At 34.8% G+C, this 19,031-nt stretch overlaps 2 protein-coding genes across 2 annotated transcripts; both read left to right on the plus strand.

Annotated features, from left to right (window-relative positions):
• The first annotated feature begins 1,100 nt into the window (after positions 1–1,100).
• LOC111989267 (protoheme IX farnesyltransferase, mitochondrial) lies at positions 1,101–13,293 on the plus strand. The gene is given in 8 exon segments (XM_065769175.1): positions 1,101–1,424; positions 1,427–1,502; positions 2,332–2,464; positions 7,207–7,344; positions 7,467–7,600; positions 9,831–9,956; positions 10,247–10,350; positions 12,676–13,293. Coding segments are annotated over 8 exon segments (1,278 nt in total). The 5' UTR covers positions 1,101–1,228; the 3' UTR covers positions 13,047–13,293.
• An 849-nt stretch (positions 13,294–14,142) lies between these two features.
• On the plus strand, positions 14,143–18,429 carry LOC111989271 (uncharacterized). Its single transcript, XM_024021054.2, has 4 exons — positions 14,143–14,545; positions 15,613–15,647; positions 16,452–16,552; positions 18,128–18,429. The coding sequence occupies exons 1-4, from the start codon at positions 14,244–14,246 to the stop codon at positions 18,212–18,214; spliced, it is 525 nt and encodes a 174-aa protein (XP_023876822.1). The 5' UTR covers positions 14,143–14,243; the 3' UTR covers positions 18,215–18,429.
• The last annotated feature ends 602 nt before the right edge of the window (positions 18,430–19,031 follow it).

Raw genomic sequence — 19,031 nt, forward strand, 5'->3', positions numbered from 1 at the left:
GTTAGTTGTTTCTTCGTTTTTTTTTTTTTTTTTTTTTTTTTTTTTTTTTTTTTTTTTTTTTTTTTTTCAAAAAATTTCTTGAAAAACAAACAAAGTCAGAAAATTAATCATCGATCTAAGCTCACAAACACAATAAAACCAATCATCAACAAGCAAATCCATACTCAAACGAGAAAGGGGGTTGGAACTAAAATACCCAATTCTGATTTGGGCTCAGATATCACATAGAAAGACAGAGCATCCACAAAAGGAAAAAAAAAATTACAAAGCATGTACCCACAAATTTTTTCAATACCTGGCAAGAGAACAAATAGATCATTAGAAGAACAAAGCATGCAAGATCTAAAATTTTTTTCCCACACTCGTAAAAAAAAAAAAAAAAATTCAGATAGTGTTGGTACCTAGTGGTTTTTGGTAGCAGATAGTGTTGCTTTGTGTTTTGTTGATCAAATCTCTACCTTCAAAAGGTATTTCTCAGATAAATTACATAAAAATAAAATTAAAAAAAAAAAAAAGATACAGATCAATGCCGTTGAAGAAGACGAAAGAAAGAAGAAGAAGAAGAGGAAGAAGATTCAACGGATGACAGAGTAGAGAGACTTACCACGGAGAGGGCAGAGCAGAGAGAAGAGATGAGGCGTGAGAGTGAGCTTCAGGGCAAAGGGAGAGCAGAGAGATGAGAAGGCGTGAGAACTGTGGACTTTTATCAAGGGTAATTTGGTAATTAAAGGAGGAGCCTAACGGATAGTTACAAACGCGCATTGGACTTTTTTGTTTTATGGGCCTCCCCAGCTCCAAAAGGTTTGCGCGTTCTCAGCGCGTTATCAGCCTTGGCTCAAAATGCAACTTTTTTCAAAAAGTTAGTTTCAAATTGAACAAACGCAAAAAGCTCCAGCTTTTTGCAAAACATGTGTTTTGGGCTCAAAATGCCCAAACAAACGGGCATTAACCCAAATTCAAGGGATAATTTTGCATTTTACCCAAAAAAAAGAAAAGAAAAAGAAGAGAGCCTAAATTAGTTTAAAGTTATTTTTATCCAACTTGCGGTAATTGAGAAGACTATTTATCATTAGATTTGCTGTCTCTTAGGCATATCTTGACTGTTGTTTGTTGCTGACGGGAGAGAGAGAAGCAGCCAGCAGGAAAATGTGAAATCGAGTCCGAAAGTTTGTAGATCTATCTGCTACCTAAAAACTAAGCTACGGTGTTTTGGTACAAGGCCAAAGCCATGTGGAGGAGGAGAAGCTCACTGAGTTTGACTCTTCATCAGAGTTTGTGTTCTTCTTCTTCTTCATCATCATCCAAACTCCCAAACTCTCACCTCCACTCTTCTTTCTTTTCCTCTTCATCTTCTTCTTCTTCTTCAGCCCCAAACTCCTTGGATCTAGGGTTTCCGAAACCCGATGTCGCACCGCCCTTCTCGGCCTCCTTCAATATCTCGTCTTCGCCTCTGCAACTCGCCACTACGCTCGCTGCTACTGGGAGCTCTCCAAGGCTCGCCTAGGTTTCCTTTCTCAATTTTCCACTTATAAATTCGGAATTCCATTCATTTCTATATGTGTGTGTGTTTATGCATTTATGAATTGTGATTTTGATTTGGCATATGGGTTTTTAAGAAAAGAAGAAAGAAACTGCTTTATGTTTAATTGTGACCGTAATGCTTAGACTCCAAATAGGCCTAGTTTGTAGGGAACTATGGGTGCATTGGAAAATGGTATTTTGAGTTTAAAATGAGCATTTGTTTGTGAAAAAAGCTATGAGGAGTTGTGGTTGCAAACAGAATTTTGGGTTTTTTAAAAATGCTTCTTTAAGCTCCCAAAACGCCTAACCAAATGGACCCCTATATTTGTATATGTAGAGTTTGGTTCAATTGAAAGATGTGATGATTGTAGTCCATAGGTTTAAATCATGTTTTATAATCGGAATGGTGCCAAAATGTAAACTTGTGTTGTTTGGGTATTAAAAGTTTCGTCCTTTGTCTAATTAGGCTGGGATTGGAAAACAGCTAGCAGGGACCTCAAGCCTGAGCCAGCCTCAAAAATAAGACCCTCCCGATACGCCTAATAGGATCACAATGGGGTAGGGGAACCTTTTTTCATTGAGTTACTACCATTTTTTGTTTCTGGGGTGGGACGTCTCTTCCCCATATAAGCCCTTGTGGTGCCTGCAGGTTGTTGAAGAGTTCTGACAAATGATTGCGTGCATATCGAATTGAATACATTGTGATTGAGTTGCTTGCTGAGTACTCTTCTTTTGTTAAAATTTTATGAAGGGATGATATTTGAACTCATGTTTAGGAACTTGTCTCTTACTGTCATTTTTTTTCCTATCTAGCATGCTAGTTGTTGCGACTTCTGGGACAGGATTTGTCCTTGGGAGTGGAAGTGCCGTTGATTTTGCGGGACTTTGTTGGACTTGTGCTGGTACCATGATGGTTGCTGCATCTGCCAGCTCTTTAAATCAGGTTCATTCTTAAAAACAGTTTTTTTTTCTCTCTCTCTCCCTTCCCCCCCCCCCCCCCCCCTTCTTCCCTTTTCAACATTCATTTTCTTATAAAAAATTGCATCCAAGAATAGCTCCCTCAATTTTTGGGAGCTCAAAGGTATACAAACCATGAAGAAAGACAAAAACACAGGACCTATATCTGACATTACATGAAGACACCAACGTAACAAAATAGGGCAACATAATAAAATGATTAGTAGTTTTACATTCAAATGATCAGTGACTTGGGAAACTTCTAATGAATATGAAGAGTGATTTATGTACTCTCTCAGCCTTATTTTTTTATGATGGAAGTCTTGTTTTTTGTTTCAATTCATAATATTTTTGTTTTTCATCATTCATATAATAATAAATAAATAAAAACTACAACAACAACAACATTATTTTTATCTCTCTTGAAGAAAGGAAGAGATTCTCATATCTAGGGTTTTAGAGAAATCACATCCATTAGAGAAGGTAAGAAAGTTACATTAAACTTGTAAAGTTGCCTCTGCTATTTAAATCTACATCTTAGAATATAGACCTGTAACCCTGAATATTTAATACATTCTCCAACAAAACTAGTCTAACTATTAAATCATGCCTAATAAACTGAAAGTTATTTACAACCTTATTAGTTCATCACTCAAAGTTGGAGCACTCGATTATGAAATGAAACATTGGGAATAAAAAGTTATATTTTTTGTTGTATTAAGATTGTGAGATCATATAGCCATGCTTTGTTCTCAAGCCAATTGGGTTCGTACTTCATTTGTAGTAAGAATATTTTCTGGTTGTCAAAATTAAGGTAGGTAGATGTAATAACAAAAAATCGAGTCTGTGCCCCAAGACAGTGTTAGAAGGAGGCACCCTATTGTTATTTTCAATGGGAAAAGGGTGGTTTCCATTTTCAAGTTTTAAGTTGGTGAATCTTTTTAGTGAATATATTTGTCATTTGATACTTATCAAAAAAAAAAAAAAAAANTTTTTTTTTTAAATCGGGGTAGCTTGCGCAAGCCCCCAACAGTGGAAATCGCTAGCCGTTGCGCCTGCTAATGCCCTAGTCCTCCCCACAGACAACGCCAATTGTAGGGACTCAATTTGGATATGCTTTCTGAAATCAAAAGGAAAAACAGTCTAACAAGCCCAAACAATAAATTTTTTAGAGAGTGGGTTCAAGGACTAGACCTTAACAAACGGACAACACCCAACAGTCAGATCTTCACCCATTGAAGGTTGGCACATTAAGATTATTCACCAAGGCTCCTCCTCAGCATTCGTCCGAGGATCCTCCTTTTTTCCGGATCCTCCCTTATTGTTCTGTTTGGTTCCCTTTATATAGCCCTCTTCTCACCATCTCTTTCTTCTACCTGTTGATCATCCGTGCGCTTCACTCCTGACCATTCGTCCATCAGCTGTGTTATCAGTAATCATGTGATTTGTAGTGGCCAAGGTTACCTTGTCCAGGAGTCACATCTCCATTAAGGTGGTCAGGGGATTAGGTGAGCGCATTTATTGTGGAGATGACAACCTGTACTAGGCTTGTTCTCCCACTTTGTGTTGTCCTTGGTCCGCCGAGGACAGGGTCATCCTCGGCGTGGTCCTTACAGCCCAGGCCTCAACACAACGTCCTCGGGCAATTCTCCATCCTCGGCATAGGCCTTGGGCTGGGTGCAAAATAAGCCGAGGCTATCAGACTTTCAGGCTCCACACTTATAATTTGTTATGAAAGTATTATGAAAATTTTCTGGACGTAACACTTCTATCTTCATTATAAAGAATAATCATTTCTTATAAATAACTATTCTTTAAAATGAGGAATAATTATTTCTTTCTAAAAGGGTTGTAATATTTTTTTTTTTTGAAAAACAAAAAACATTGTAATAGTTATTTTTTAGTATGTGTAATAATTTCTAAAATAAACATATTTTTAAATAAACAAACTTTCCATATGCACATCAATTATGAAAATAAAATTCATAAAAAAATAACTAATCTTTCGCACAAAAATTAAAAATTATTATTTTTTAGGAATTTTTTTTCTAATAAGATTTTTTTGGAAATATAATTGTATGAGTAAGATATTTCTTAAAATATATCCTAAGTTTTATTCTAATGTTACAACCCGCCAAACTTGTAAATAAGTTTAGTTATTCCATTATAAGTTATAACACATTTTATTTCCAATAATAAAGATTACAATTCTTGCCATAATTCTTATTCAATGTACCAAAAATTTTACAAGTTGTGGTTATAAATGATCTGCCATACATGTGAAAAATGAAAAATATTAACTACAAATTTTATTATACTCGGTTTCTTAAAAAAAAAGAAAATTTATTATACTCAACTTTAAAAACTAATATATCAACTACAAATTTTATTATATTATATTTTAAAAATTAATGTAACAATTAATGTGATTAATAAACATTAACAATATAGAAAATGGTAAATGCTTTTGTAATTGATGATGCATCCATTTGTAAAGATAGTATCAAATTTTTTAAGCATCCATTAGCATTACTTATGCAAAAACTATTTATGTTGTGACAGCTTTTGAATATTTATGATTTTAAATGAGTCTAAGCAGCCAATGGCCTTGTAATTGAATTGACAAATTCTCATGCATAAAGTGTTTGGGGTCTAGGGGAAAGTGGTTCGAACTATGGGATTAGCAACATATTATAATTATCTCTAATTTAATGGAATAAATTTATTGACCAATTAATATATATATATATATATAGTTATATATATAAACAAATCAATAAATGAGTAGCCTGATTAAGTCTTAAGTCTTAGAAAAAGAAATGGTGAAGAATTTTACTATACAATATGATAAAACGTGAAGGTAGTATCCTAGTCCCACTTTCACCACAAAACACTGTGACTCTAATTTTTATTTTTGTCTTTTTAAATTTTATCTAAATCGTCCTTTCAATTTTTTTTTTTTTAAAATCTAAATCGTTGACTCTACTAGTCTACTCTGAAATAAACTCTTAAAAGGCCCACAAAATTAAATTGGGTCATGGCGAATCATCATTCATCCTTGTAATTGACCATGCGTCAATTTGTAAAGGTAGTATAATTTTTTTTTTTTTTTTTTTTTTTGTATTCCTTAGTATCACTTATGCGAAAACTATTTTTGTTGTGACAGTTTTTAAATGGGATTGAGTGATTAAACAATTGAAATAAATATAAATATAACATCAATAGATGAGTAGCATGATTAAGCCTTAAGCTTATAAAAAGAAATGGTAAAGAATTTTACTGTAAAATATGATTTTATAAAGGTGAATGTGGTATCCTAGATAAATCCTTAAAAACCCACATAAATGAATTTGGGCCGTGGTGAATCATCCTTCATCTTTTTTTTTTTTTAGGGATAATTACAGTAAACCCACCTGTGGTAAGGCCCGTTTTCACTTTGCCTACCCGTGGTTCAAAACTTATCACTTTGCCCACCTGAGGTACCTTCCGTTAGGGATCTGTTACCCACCTCTCCGTTTGCAGTTAGAAAAACACATTTTTAGAGAAAAACAAACATAACAAAGATCAAAAAGTTAGGGCTTTTTATTTCTTAAGAACTTCTATAAGAACAAAACACAGGAATAGCTCAGATCAAATGCTCAATGAAATCATTTTTAATCTGGAGGATGACACAAAGGTGGGAGTATAGGACAATTCCTTCAATAAAGACTTCATCAAACAGTTCCTAACAATCCAATTACATGCTCCACACTTGGAAAACTCATTGAAACGTGGATTAGGAAGCAATTACAGAACCCAAAAAGAATTCACAAAAGGGTTTATAAATTCTGAAACATTTCAAGTAAGCAAATGATATTAGTCCAATTTCACACTTTTTGATTCAACAATCAGCTCAAACTTCTGGGTTTGTTCAAATTTAAATTTAAAATTAAATAAATACAAAAAAAAAAAAAAAAAAGAAAAAAGAAGCAAACATACAGATCCAAAAACAAGAATCCTAGGTTTCATATTGGCACAAATCCTAAAAACATTTACAAAAATCCTACACTTGAAAAAGTGCTCTACTCTAATTTCACAAAAATCCTTTCAGACACTTTCAGTCATTCACAAAAATCATACACGGCTTCAAAACCCAGACCCACCACACCTAGCAACACAAACACAGACCCACAAGAACTGACACTTAAAACCAAAGGGATTGGTGTGAAACTATTGCAAAAAATGGGGTACAAAGGCAGTGGCCGTGGGAAGAATGCACAAGGGATTGTCACTCCGATCGAGCCCAAACTGCGCCCTAAGAACATGAGTATGGGCTTCAACGATTTCAACGAGACAGAAGATAAGAAGGGTTTGTTGGGTAGTGACTCTGTGGGTGTAGAGAGAGTGAAGGAGAAGTTGGGTTTGTGTTTGTTATGGGTTGGGGAATGTTTAAGGGAATTTCAATTAATCTTGAGTCCATCGAGCCAGTCGTGGTCGCTAACAGAGACGGTGAACGGTTCGCACAAGTTTCGTGATCCAAGGCTACTCTGGAAAAGGGGGGTTACAAACCATTGAAAAAAAAAAAAAAAAAATTGTCATTTGAAGAAACAAGGTTCCTTGTCATTGCTTTACCTCATCATTGTCTTTCTTTATCTCGTTGATTGCTGATGGCATATTTTAATTTCAGTTTCTTTTCATGTACGGGCTTAGTTGACTTGAACTTTCTTTGAATGAATCATATTCTCTTAGGTATTTGAGATTAAGAATGACGCCAAAATGAAGAGAACAAGGCTAAGACCACTACCTTCAGAGCGCATTACTATACCCCACGCAGTCACCTGGGCATCTACTGTTGGTTTAGCTGGAACTGCTTTATTGGCAAGCAAGGTGGCCGATATATTCTCTCACCCCCTTATGTTATGAAATTTGATAGTTAAATTGTGAAGTTGTTTCATTAACCTGTGAGCTGAGGGACTAATGTTCCAGCTTGTATGGCAAGGTTGTTGCAGGCTAACATGTTGGCGGCTGGGCTGGCAGCTTCCAATCTGATTCTGTATGCCTTCGTCTACACTCCTATGAAGCAGATCCACCCAGTCAATACATGGGTTGGGGCTGTCGTTGGTGCCATTCCACCACTTCTTGGGTAATATGTCCTCTATATTTCTTTTTCCTTTTAACAAAAAAAATCCTTCTTATTGAACTTTTAAGAGAAATTTGTTTCGTGGATTTGAGAGTGTGCAATTTTCTCAAGTTTGTCCATACTTATTATTGTTGTGGTCTAATTATGTATTTTGCTAGCCAAAAATTGATCATGGCTTCCTGAAATTTCCATCTAGCATTGGAAACTGATTTCTTTTCTTCACTATGTTACTTTAAGATACTGGAAGTTATAGAAAACATATTCTTTATACATGTGAAAAATGGTGTTGTCCTAATTATATTTCTTCTTTCCAGCCTTGTCAATCCTCATCTCCAATCAAATCTGGAATATGCTCATAAACATAGTATGCTGATAAAATCCTCTTACTTCTCTCTCTGCCCCCACCACAAAATACTGATTCTCCCTCCCCATTAAAAAGTAACTCTTCCCATTTCTTTTATCCTATCCTGGTTTATTTCTTTATCTTTCAAACTGGACTTAAAGTAGAACAAAAACTGGAGGATAAATCTTTTTTTTTTTTTTATAAGTAATAAGTTTTATTGATATCAAAAAAGGAACCCCCTAGTACACAGGGAGTGTACAAGGGGTCAACAATCAATTACAAAAAAATTAAAAGAGTCAAGGAAATCAAGGAAAGAAGAGAATGATTGGTTTTGCATGGCAACCAACCAATCCAATAAAGTTCTAAAGAAAAATAACTTGAGTTCTGGAATGGATCTCTCATTATCTTCAAAACTCCTACTATTTCTTTCCCTCCAAAGACACCACATTAAGCAATGGAGAACAATTAATCATATATAACCATTTCGATGACGACCAAACCTGCCTTGCCAACAAGCTGATAGTCCTAAAACGGATTGCGCAATAACCCAGCTTACTCTAAATAAACCTAAAGCTATAGACCACATATCCATAGCAACCAGACAATGAAGAAACCATTACACTTGCATATGTAGCACCAATCCAATATCCAAACCTTCATTTTTCGTAAATTGTCAATCGTCAAGCATTTCCCTAAAGCAGCAGTCCAAATGAAGAAAGCTACACGAGAAGGAATCTCCTGTTTCTAAATATTTTTCCAAGGAAAACAGTAATCATTAGAGCCCACTAAAATACTATAATAATCAGTAACCATGAACCCTTATCTCTATCAGGTTTCCAACACATCTTATCCTCACAAAACCCCTTGCTGAAAAACCATATATGGTATCCATGAAACTCGGCATAGCCTCTAATTCCTGAGCATGCACACCCCTAAAGAAACTTACATCCCAAAAGAGAATGCCATTAGTGTACTTCATAAGCTCAGCCACGCTAACCTCCTTATCTCGGCAAAATCTAACCAATTCAGGATAGCTGGCTGCAAGAGATGTCTCACCACACCAACAGCCATACCAAAACTTCACCCTAGACCCATCACCAATATCATATAGAATACAACGTGAAAAAGATGGCCATCCTTGACTAATATTTTTCCACAAATCAACACCATATGGACCATTAACTGGTCTGGTACACTAGCCACCCCATACACATCCATATTTCACCTATATCACTTGCCTCCAAATTGCTTAAAGTTTAAGGAATGAAAACTATTAGGGAGAGTTAGGCATGATTTAGTTATATGATGCCAAATTTGATGCCCTCACTTGTGAGACTCGCATAATTTCATCCTTCTTGATAATAAAATGGCCTGACACTCACATTTTTTATTGTATGTCTATTGTTGTTGAAAGTTGTGTCCAAGTACTACTTGAGATGGGGACTCTTTGGCAGCATGTCCTGTGCTAAAATTAGATTAAAGTCCAAGCTCACTTCATAGTTGAGTGCACTTGAGTTTAGTACTTGTTTCCAGTCTGGCCAAAGTTCAATATTCATTGTTGACCTACTAATGTTATTAATGATATGTGAAAATTCTTGTTTTGTTCTTGGGAATTATAGCTTTGTATTGTTTAAAGTGCTTATGATTTATGGAATTGCTAGTACAATTGGTAGTGACAATCATAGGGAATATGTGACAAACTTTTGATTTTAAATATTGTATATGTAGAGATCACTATCTAATTACCTTCTCTATTAAATAATTGAAAGTGGTCGGTTTGATTAAACTAAAGGTTTTCTCTGGCCGATTGTACATAAACTGGTTTCTTGTTTTAAGGTTTTAGATACAATATTGACATACAGGCTCATGGGTTTCTGTGTTGGGTTTCAGGTGGGCTGCAGCTTCTGGCCAGGTTTCGCTCAATGGAATGATTCTTCCAGCTGCTCTCTATTTTTGGCAGATTCCCCATTTTATGGCCCTTGCCTACATGTGCCGTGATGATTATGCTGCTGGCGGGTATGTGCGTATGCTGTCTTTGGAAACATTAATTGGGGGTTTACCATTTACACCTGTTTCAGGTTATTGGACTATATATTTAAAAATGGCTGAGTTGGATATGTAAATGATGATTTGACCTGGTGACATGAGCCCAAAAATCATATGATAATTGGTATTAATAATTAATTTTGATTGTCTATTAGTGTATGGGGTAAGTGGGTCCCTTTTGCACATGTCTATGGGTCTTTAATGCAAGTTCACTTGACTTTTCCCTTGGACTCATTATTCATCATTTGATGCATATTCAGGTTTAAGATGTACTCTCTTGCTGATGCTTCTGGTCAGAGAACTGCCTTGGTGGCTTTAAGGAACTCCCTGTACCTGATTCCTTTGGGGTACTTAGCGTATGATTGTGAGTTATAGTCTCCCATAGATATTTATCTTAATATTATTTGGAATTCTAGCTTGTCTTTTTAATTTGGTTCTCTGCTGCAAGCTCCTCTAATATATTTTTCCTATCATAATTTGTTATGTTTAACCACTTCTTCATTAACTTCTCCCCTTGCTCATTTTTCTTCATTTTAGGGAAGGGAAAGGTGCCACCTTTTTGAAGTATTATCAAATACTGATTTCTTTTGGGGGAAAAAAAGGAATATATTCTTTCTCTCTTGTTATAGGTTATAGGTCACTTATTTAAGTTCAAATCTCTCTCTTTCTATTCAAAATTTTCAATTTGAAAGTGACCTTTAGACTTTTGTGTTTGGCTCGTTTTCCTCATTTACTTTTATTTGCTTTTCCTAAAGTTTCTTTTGGCATAGCAATTCTTGTTGCAGCATCCTCAAATAGTAGTATAAATGGAGTTCCATGTAACAAAATATGCATTAGTATGCAGGACAAGCACTTGTTTTAGCAGAACTTGTACCTTAGTTTTCTTAATATTATTTGGAATTCTAGCTTGTCTTTTTAATTTGGTTTTCTGCTGCAAGCTCCTCTAATATATTTGTCCTACCATAATTTGTTACTTTTAAGCACTTCTTCATTATCTTCTCCCCCCGGTCATTTTTCTTCATTTTATGGAAGATAAATGTGCCTCCTTTTTGAAGTATTATCAAAGACTTATTTCTTATGGGAAAAAAAAGGGAAAAAAAACATAGTAAACACTCATCACCTCCCACTCCATGCACCTTAAAATCCCTAATAATACCAGCCCCCTCCATTCGCCTAAGCATTCTAGTAAATACTTCCTCCCCTTGTCTTAAGTGTTCTAGTAAACACTTCCATCATCAAGAGAAATGGCAGAAGATAAGGATCCCCTTGTCTTTTGTTTTCTGTTGTTATAGGTTATAGTTCATTTAGTTCAGTTCAAAATCTGTCTCTTTCTATTCAAATTTCAATTTGAATGTGACCTTGAGACTTGTGTGTTTGGCTGGTTTTCCTCATTTACTTTTAATTGTTTTTCCTAAAGTTTCTTTTGGCGTAGCAATTCTGTTGCAACATCCTCAAATAGTAATAGATATGGAGTTCCATGTACCAAATATGCATTAGTATGCAGGACAAGTACTTGTTTTAGCAGAAGTACCTTAGTTTTCTTAATATTATTTGGAATTCTAGCTCGTCTTTTTAATTTGTTTCTGCTGCAAGCTCCTCTAATATATTCGTCCTATCATAACTTGTTACTTTTAAGCACTTCTTCATTATCTTCTCCCTTGGTCACTTTTCTTCATTTTGTGGAAGAGAATGTGCCTCCTTTTTGAAGTGTTATCAGCAACTGATTTCTTCTGAAAAAAAAAGAAAAAAAAAAAAGAAAAAGAAAAAGAAAAAAAAGAAAAAAGAAAAAAACATAGTAGACATTCTATCACCTCCCACTCCATGCACCTTGAATCCCCTAATAATACCAGCCCCCTCCATTAGCCTAAGCATTCTAGTAAATACTTCCATCATCAAGAGAAATAGCATAGGAGATAAAGGATCCCCTTTTCTTAAGTGTTCTAGTAAACACTTCCATCATCAAGAGAAATAGCATAGAAGATAAAGGATCCCCTTGTCTTTCGTTTCTCTTGTTATAGGCTATAGTTCATTTAGTTCAGTTCAAAATCTGACTCTTTCAATTCAAATTTCAATTTGAAAGTGACCTTGAGACTTGTGTGTTTGGCTGGTTTTCCTCATTTACTTTTAATTGCTTTTCCTAAAGTTTCTTTTGGTGTAGCAGTTCCTGTTGCAACATCCTCAGATGCTAATAGACTAATATGGAGTTCCCTGTACCAAAATATGCAGCAGTTTGCAGGACAAGTACTTGTTTTAGCAGAACTTGTATCATAGTTTTCTTACATGTTGCCTGGTTCAATACATCATCTGCCAATCTCTCCGTCATAATGACCTTATGAAATCCATATTCAACCATCTAAGTTTGTTTGCCAAATTTATGCTGATAATTGGATGTGGAAACAAATCATCACTATGAAGAACATGGATGCCTAGTCTACATTGTGTAGTTTCCTTCCCTCGATCAGTTTTTGTAGCATTGACATTTGTGTTCTTTCAAGTAATATGTTCGCAGGTTCAATCCCGCAATTTACTATAGCCAAAAAATAAAAAAAGTAATATGTTCTACATGAGTGCAATGGCAAAGAACTGATTACTAGTGAATGGGTGCTGCAATTGCATTTTTTGTGTTTAAATACAACTTTGTGTTGACTTAATCTCATTTCTCATTTACCTTATTGAATGTTGTCTGCAGGGGGTGTGACTTCCGGATGGTTTTGTCTTGAATCATCAGTCCTTACTCTTGCAATAAGTGCTGCAGCATTTTCATTCTATAGAGATCGCACTGCACAAAAAGCTAGGAGGATGTTTCATGCTAGCCTTCTATATCTTCCTGTATTCATGACTGGGCTTCTAGTTCACCGTCTCCCTGATAACGAACAATGTATCAAAGAAGACAATTCAGCTGAGATTTTATCTTTCCTGGAAACTAAAGATGAAGAAAGTGAAAACCTCAATGAGAATGAGGTATTGCGATCCAGAGTCAGGAAACAAGCACACCCACCTGTAGCGTATGCCTCTGTTGCACCATTTCCATTTCTGCCTGCACCATACACGGTTCCTTGATGTATTTTGCTTCTAGATTTTTTTGGTTACAATCTGTAATAAAAAGGTGGAAATGTTCCCTTGTAAAAATCAATCTGACCAAATTTTTGGGGGGTTTTTTGGGTCAAACCCTATGGCAATTTTTGAAGTTGAGATCTGTTATATAGCTTTTAATGTTATGCTCTTCAACATTGACATTTGAGCAACGAATTTTTATTTGAAATAAACTGTGAAAACAAAGCAATTGATCTTGATTTGGGTAGAACAATCGTGAGGCTTTTATCTATTATTTTTTTCTCCTAAGATGGAGAGTGCAAACTTTGATTGAGAACGATAAGGATATTGGTGTAACACTAACCAACCTCCTATTGTTATTCATATTCTAAAGCCAAAATTTGATCCACTGTTTTACATGCACTGAAACATTATATTGACCAGCACTAAATAACAATGATGCAATTCTCAAATTCTAACAAGTAAATATGATATTTGTGGGAATATTTTTTTGTTTTGGGGTAAGATATTTGTGGGAATTTAGCATTCAATGTGTTGTGTAATTAAATTCTTAAAATTATAAGAATCTTGTTAGAATTCCTTTAATCTTTTACCCTCCAAACTCCTTCAATTGTAATAGTATATATTTTGATTTTCAAGCAAGTTTTAAAAAATAAAGAAAATTTTTATACCAGAAAAAGAAAATGATATGATTTTTTTTTTTGGGATAAAATGCAGCAACTAAAATTATATTGATAAATTCCATTAACCTACTCTAAGATTTTCACTAATACCAAACAAGTTCAAAACATTTTAAAACCGACCAATTTAGCTCTTAGAGAGAAGAGAAAAAAGGCTAATAAACCTAACCGTGTTTATTCTTTAGGTACTAAATTGACCGGTGTTAAAATGCTTGAAAATTCCATTAACCTACCCTAAGATTTGCCCTAATGCCAAACAAGTTTAAAACATTTTAAAATCAACCAATTTGGTTTCTAAAAGAGAAGTAAGACTAACCAGCGAGCCAAACAATGCTATCTGTTTAGGGATCAAATCGGTAGTTTTGAAATTTTTTTTGGACCTGGTTGTCGTTAATCCCGGTTAAAAAGGTTATTCAAGTTTCAACAGTAAAACCATCCAAAACAGCCCAGCAAATAAAACTATAACTCTAAAACATCCAGCGTTGGAAAGAAATTCTAGAGAGAGAGAGAGAGAGAGAGAGAAATGGCGGTGAGACAGAGAGCCATCGGAACTCTGCCGAACCTGATTCGAAGCCTCCGAAAGGAATCTCTTCTAAACCCAAAACCCACGAACCCATCCGTACTACCATCTCTTCGACGCGCTTTCTCGCTCTACGATCAGGTCAATCTGATCAACGATGTCCCCGAAGACCAGCTTCGCTTTAAAGGCTATTCTGATACTGGGTTCAACGTCAATGGCCTCGACTATGAGGGCAGCTTGCTCTGCGTTGGAAATTTCCTCATGTCTTGGGCCCCCACCAAGTTTTCAGACATCACTCCTGAAAGGTGTGTACACTTGACAATTTCAATGTATCACAAATTGAATCAAAGTTTTCAATTCCGTTGTGATTTGGGTTCTTGTTATTTTTTTCAATCATGGGTTTTTTTTTTTTTAATTGAATTCAAAGTAGTTGCTTTTGTTTGATTTTGTCAATGAACAAAACATCATTTCCATGAGAGAATGAGGTAGAAGATAGAAATAGAAATTAGTAAAGAGAAGAAATGTAGATGTAAATTTGAAGACAAGGTTGCATATGAAGCATAAACAATGTTTTTCTTTTCCAAAGAAAAGTAAATTTAATGTTGTTATGTGTTTGAATTTAATTGAGGAACATAATGTACCCCATTAATAGGAATTAGAGTAGAAATACGTGTAGCAACCAGAACATATGGGAATTTGAGTCGGATTAGTGATTGGGACGGAATATATCAGCTTTTCTAGTGATTGGGACGGAATATATCAGCTTTTCTAGCTGGAATGGAATGGAATTGATTGACAACTATGATTTGGATTGTGTATACGACGTGTGTAAGCTTGTTAAGACTTTGTTTGTTTACTTTGCAATTTTGGTTAGAATAAAAATAAAATACTAGAGTGCACTTTTTTGGGTCTTTGGAAAAACTTTTGATTCTATTGAATAAGTAGGAAAGGATCTTCTTGTGTAACTTTCACAACCTGTGTCATGCTTGGATTGCTAATTTGTAACAATTATAGCTAATTTTGTTACCATTAGGGTTTGTAATCTGAGTTCTTTGTCATTGCATCAGCCAATGTCTAATACACTAAATTGGGTAGAATTGTGATAACCGTGCATTGACTTTTCTAATTCTCCAATCTCTACTTTTGAATGATTTATTGCGTTGTACAATGGATGTAGTTGGTTCATATGTTTGAATATATTGTTGTATCCACATATTTAGTTACTGCTTTGTTCCTGTGATATTCCCAATTTCCATAAATTTTTTAGGAGTTTGAAGTTCCCTAGTGCAAATATTCTTTTAGTTGGAACAAGAGTCTATGAAGTTTATCATGCACCTCTATCTGAAAATGATAGCTTTATGTTATGATGCAGCTTATCTATCTTCCAAACCTTGCGGCCTATTCCAGGTGAGAATTCAAATTGTGGGACAATCCTGTCTGGTTGGTCCTTTGTTTTTACTTATCACATGGAACTTGTGTAGTGTTAATGACTGCTTCATACAGGTGATTTTGATTACATATGACAGTCAAAATAAATTTTAAGGGCTAGTCTTCCCCTTTATTAAGCTATACTTCATATTTCAAAATGTGACCCAGATGTTATGTGAATCATTGGCAACTTGTCTATGGTCCATCATGTTGAGCACCATCAAATAGTTATATAGGCTTGCTGACATCTAGATACTATAACAATAAAGAATTGAAATCTGTTCTACTATCATTTCATATGTACTTTGCAGGTTGCCAAGATAGTTCATGCATGTGTATTTGCAATTTTATGTCCTTAAGTACCTAATATGAGCCTTAGTGTCTGTTTGGCTAGAGCTCATAAGCTCAGCTTTTAACTTTTATGTATAGCTTTTAAAAACCTCTTCTTTTTTTCTTTTTTTTTTTACTTTTTCTCACTTTTTCAAAGTACAAGTATACTTTAGCACACTTTTAGCAAAAAACTAAAAGTCAATAAATATTGTTTCCAAATGGACACTTAATGCCAATAAATATGCATCCTGTCAAGAGTACTGGAATCATTATGTAAGTCACTATAACTTCCAAATATACACGTATTATGTGTATATATCAAGTTTTTATTTATGTATGTATTATATGATATCTATAGTTTAAGGGTTTTCTCCTTTAAGATTTGGTCCAGTTGTTATATTAATCTTCTGTTGATTTTTCTATTGACCATCTACTTGTATTAATTCATGTCAGAGATTTTGATACTTGGCTGTGGGAGGAATATTGAAATAGTAAATCCTGAACTTCGGCGCTTCATCCGGTCTACTGGCATGAAGTTGGAAGCCCTTGACTCGGTATCTTAGCTTCCCCCTGGGGTTTACTTCCTTCAGTCTGTTAAATTTTGTCTCGTATCTTTACTTTTTACTCTGCATAAATTCACCAATAAAAAATACATAGGTTTTCTAAACAAAGTTGATATTGTTACATTATTCTTCTTCACCTGAAGAAAAGAGAATAAATAGAGGAAGAAAAAAGTAGCACAATTTTCCAATCAAATTAGTTTGATTGGGGCATATCTGCAAATAAGACCAAGTTCAAAATTTTATCAGAGCACTAGGCAATGAAAGAGAGTGAGGTGTAGAATGAAAAGAAAAAATAAAATAAAATTCAGGGGCCACATAATGGGATTGGGTGTTGAAAAATGCCAATATATATTCCAAGGAATAATAGGGTAAAGCTTCCCTATACGAGAAATGCGTAAGAGGTTCACAGTTCTATGGTTAATTGATCTGGCTGCAAGTTAGGTCTACTTGGTGTTTTGCCATGTTTACCTGGCCCAACTGTTAGGGTTGAAGGCACTGCTTTTGTCCATCCCAATCGATCATTTTGTTGTTTGTTTGTTAGGTTAAGCTAGGAGGGCAAGAAGAAAACTTCCATTTTAAATTATTAAAAGAATCTTTAATGCATTTGTTCCTTACATTCACTGTCATCTTTTTTTTTTTTTTTTTTTTCTTTTTTTTGGTTGATAAATATACATTCACTGTCATCTGTGAGAATAGTCGTTGTGGCACAGCAAATTTGTATAATTGGGGTGTGAGCTCCTTGAGCTAGCAGCTAATTTGGTAATAAGCGTCTCTAAATTCCTTTACATACTAGCAAAAATACTGTGAAAATGTTCTATTTTCTGAATTGGCTAAAATTTTTATTAAGGAATATATGGTCTACTGATTTAGCATAAACAGAGTACACTTTAATTCTTTTTTGTTTAATTTATTTTTGTTTTTTGCTATGTATATGGTGGGGGCATGATGGTGGAAAAAGTAAAAGAAATCAATTTGACTGAACTTAGATTTTACATGCCTAATCAATCATAAAGCCAAAAAAGAAAAGAAAATTGTCCATGAGTAAGGCCAAACAGGCTAAACCTTTTCTTCAATTTCCGCCACACATCTCACCCCCACCCCCCTCTCTCCCAAAACAAATTAAAAATATCACTTTGTTCACAATTTTAGGCTTCAATTTCAAGCACTCTATCAAAGCTTTAGGCAAAATTACCAATCCAACATATAAGGTAGAAATTAATTCACAGGTCCTACTATAGAGTGTTGAGGTAATTCATGGGCCTAAACTATTCCTCCAATTTAAATTATAGGTTTAAATTCCCCCCTCCCCACAAGGCTAACCCCCTCCTTTTTCTTTAACATAGGTTAGCAGATAGTGTGTTGTCTTTCTATACTACTGCACTTCCTTATTATTGCATCTCTGGCTCGTTCTCTGGGTGCATGTGTACACTTGTCTAGGGAGTGTTGTACATGAAACCAACGTATTTCTTTATGATCATTTTCCTATTGTAAAACCAAGACACCAACCAAAATGGATGTGACTACAGTGCTAACTTATCTTAATGATCTTTGTTTCACTTGTTGTAGAGAAACGCTTCAACAACTTACAACATATTGAATGAAGAAGGTAGGATTGTGGCTGCTGCACTTCTACCATATGGGGTTTCTTCCTAATGTCTAGACTTAGCATTTGAGATGCTTTTCATTTTTAGCTTATGCAAGATGCATTTCAATTCAAGCTACTGAGAGTCCCTTGCCGTTTCTAACAAGAATTATTTGATTTGAGAGGTAGACAACATTTGTTGTATGTAAATAAGCTGGAATTCGTATGGCCCATGATTGTAGATCTTTATGCATTTCGTGTTATTTACTGGAAGGTATTTCATTTTTGAAGCAACAAGCAAGTCTGCTCAAGTTGGCCTCAAGCTTTTGAACATTATCTTAAACATAGTTTCTTGAATTTTTAAATAACTAAATAAATCATAGAGTTAAGGTGTATTGTTTGACATTATAGGTTCTTATTTTCTTGTTTGTTTCCTCTAATTAAAACTAGGACTATGTATTCGTAGTTCAAATTGTGAGAGAGTTTGATGAAAGCAATTATCTTCTTGACATAAGGGCACTCACAGCAGTGGTGCTATATAGGTATAACGGTATTTTTTTCATCTCTCAATCACAAAAAACCATCATGCAGTAGTGGAGCTACAGTGCACATTTATCTTTTAGATTTAGCTCCTCAGCTATAATGCATATTTATCTTTAGATGTGCAAAATCTAAAAAATTTAGCTCCTCAGCTACAGTGCACATTTATCTTTAGATATGCACTATAGCTCACAGGTTAAAAAAAAATATATATATTATTATTATTAACTTCTCTCTCTTCTCTTATTAAATAAACATTTCCTATTCTCTCTCTCTCTCTCTCTCTCTCCGGCTTCTCTTCTTTCTTCTTTCTTCCTTAAATTTTTTTTTTCTCTCTAGATCGCTGGC

Source organism: Quercus suber, unplaced genomic scaffold, assembly GCF_002906115.3.
Source record: "Quercus suber isolate HL8 unplaced genomic scaffold, Cork oak 2.0 scaffold_1073, whole genome shotgun sequence".
Taxonomy (NCBI): Eukaryota; Viridiplantae; Streptophyta; class Magnoliopsida; order Fagales; family Fagaceae; genus Quercus; species Quercus suber.

Excerpts from the sequence above, each read along its gene's own strand:
- LOC111989271 (XM_024021054.2), top strand. The coding sequence starts at position 14,244 with ATGGCGGTGAGACAGAGAGCCATCGGAACTCTGCCGAACCTGATTCGA. Across the intron at positions 14,546-15,612 it reads TCAGACATCACTCCTGAAAG|CTTATCTATCTTCCAAACCT; the intron begins GTGTGTACACTT and ends GTTATGATGCAG. Across the intron at positions 16,553-18,127 it reads AGTTGGAAGCCCTTGACTCG|AGAAACGCTTCAACAACTTA; the intron begins GTATCTTAGCTT and ends CACTTGTTGTAG.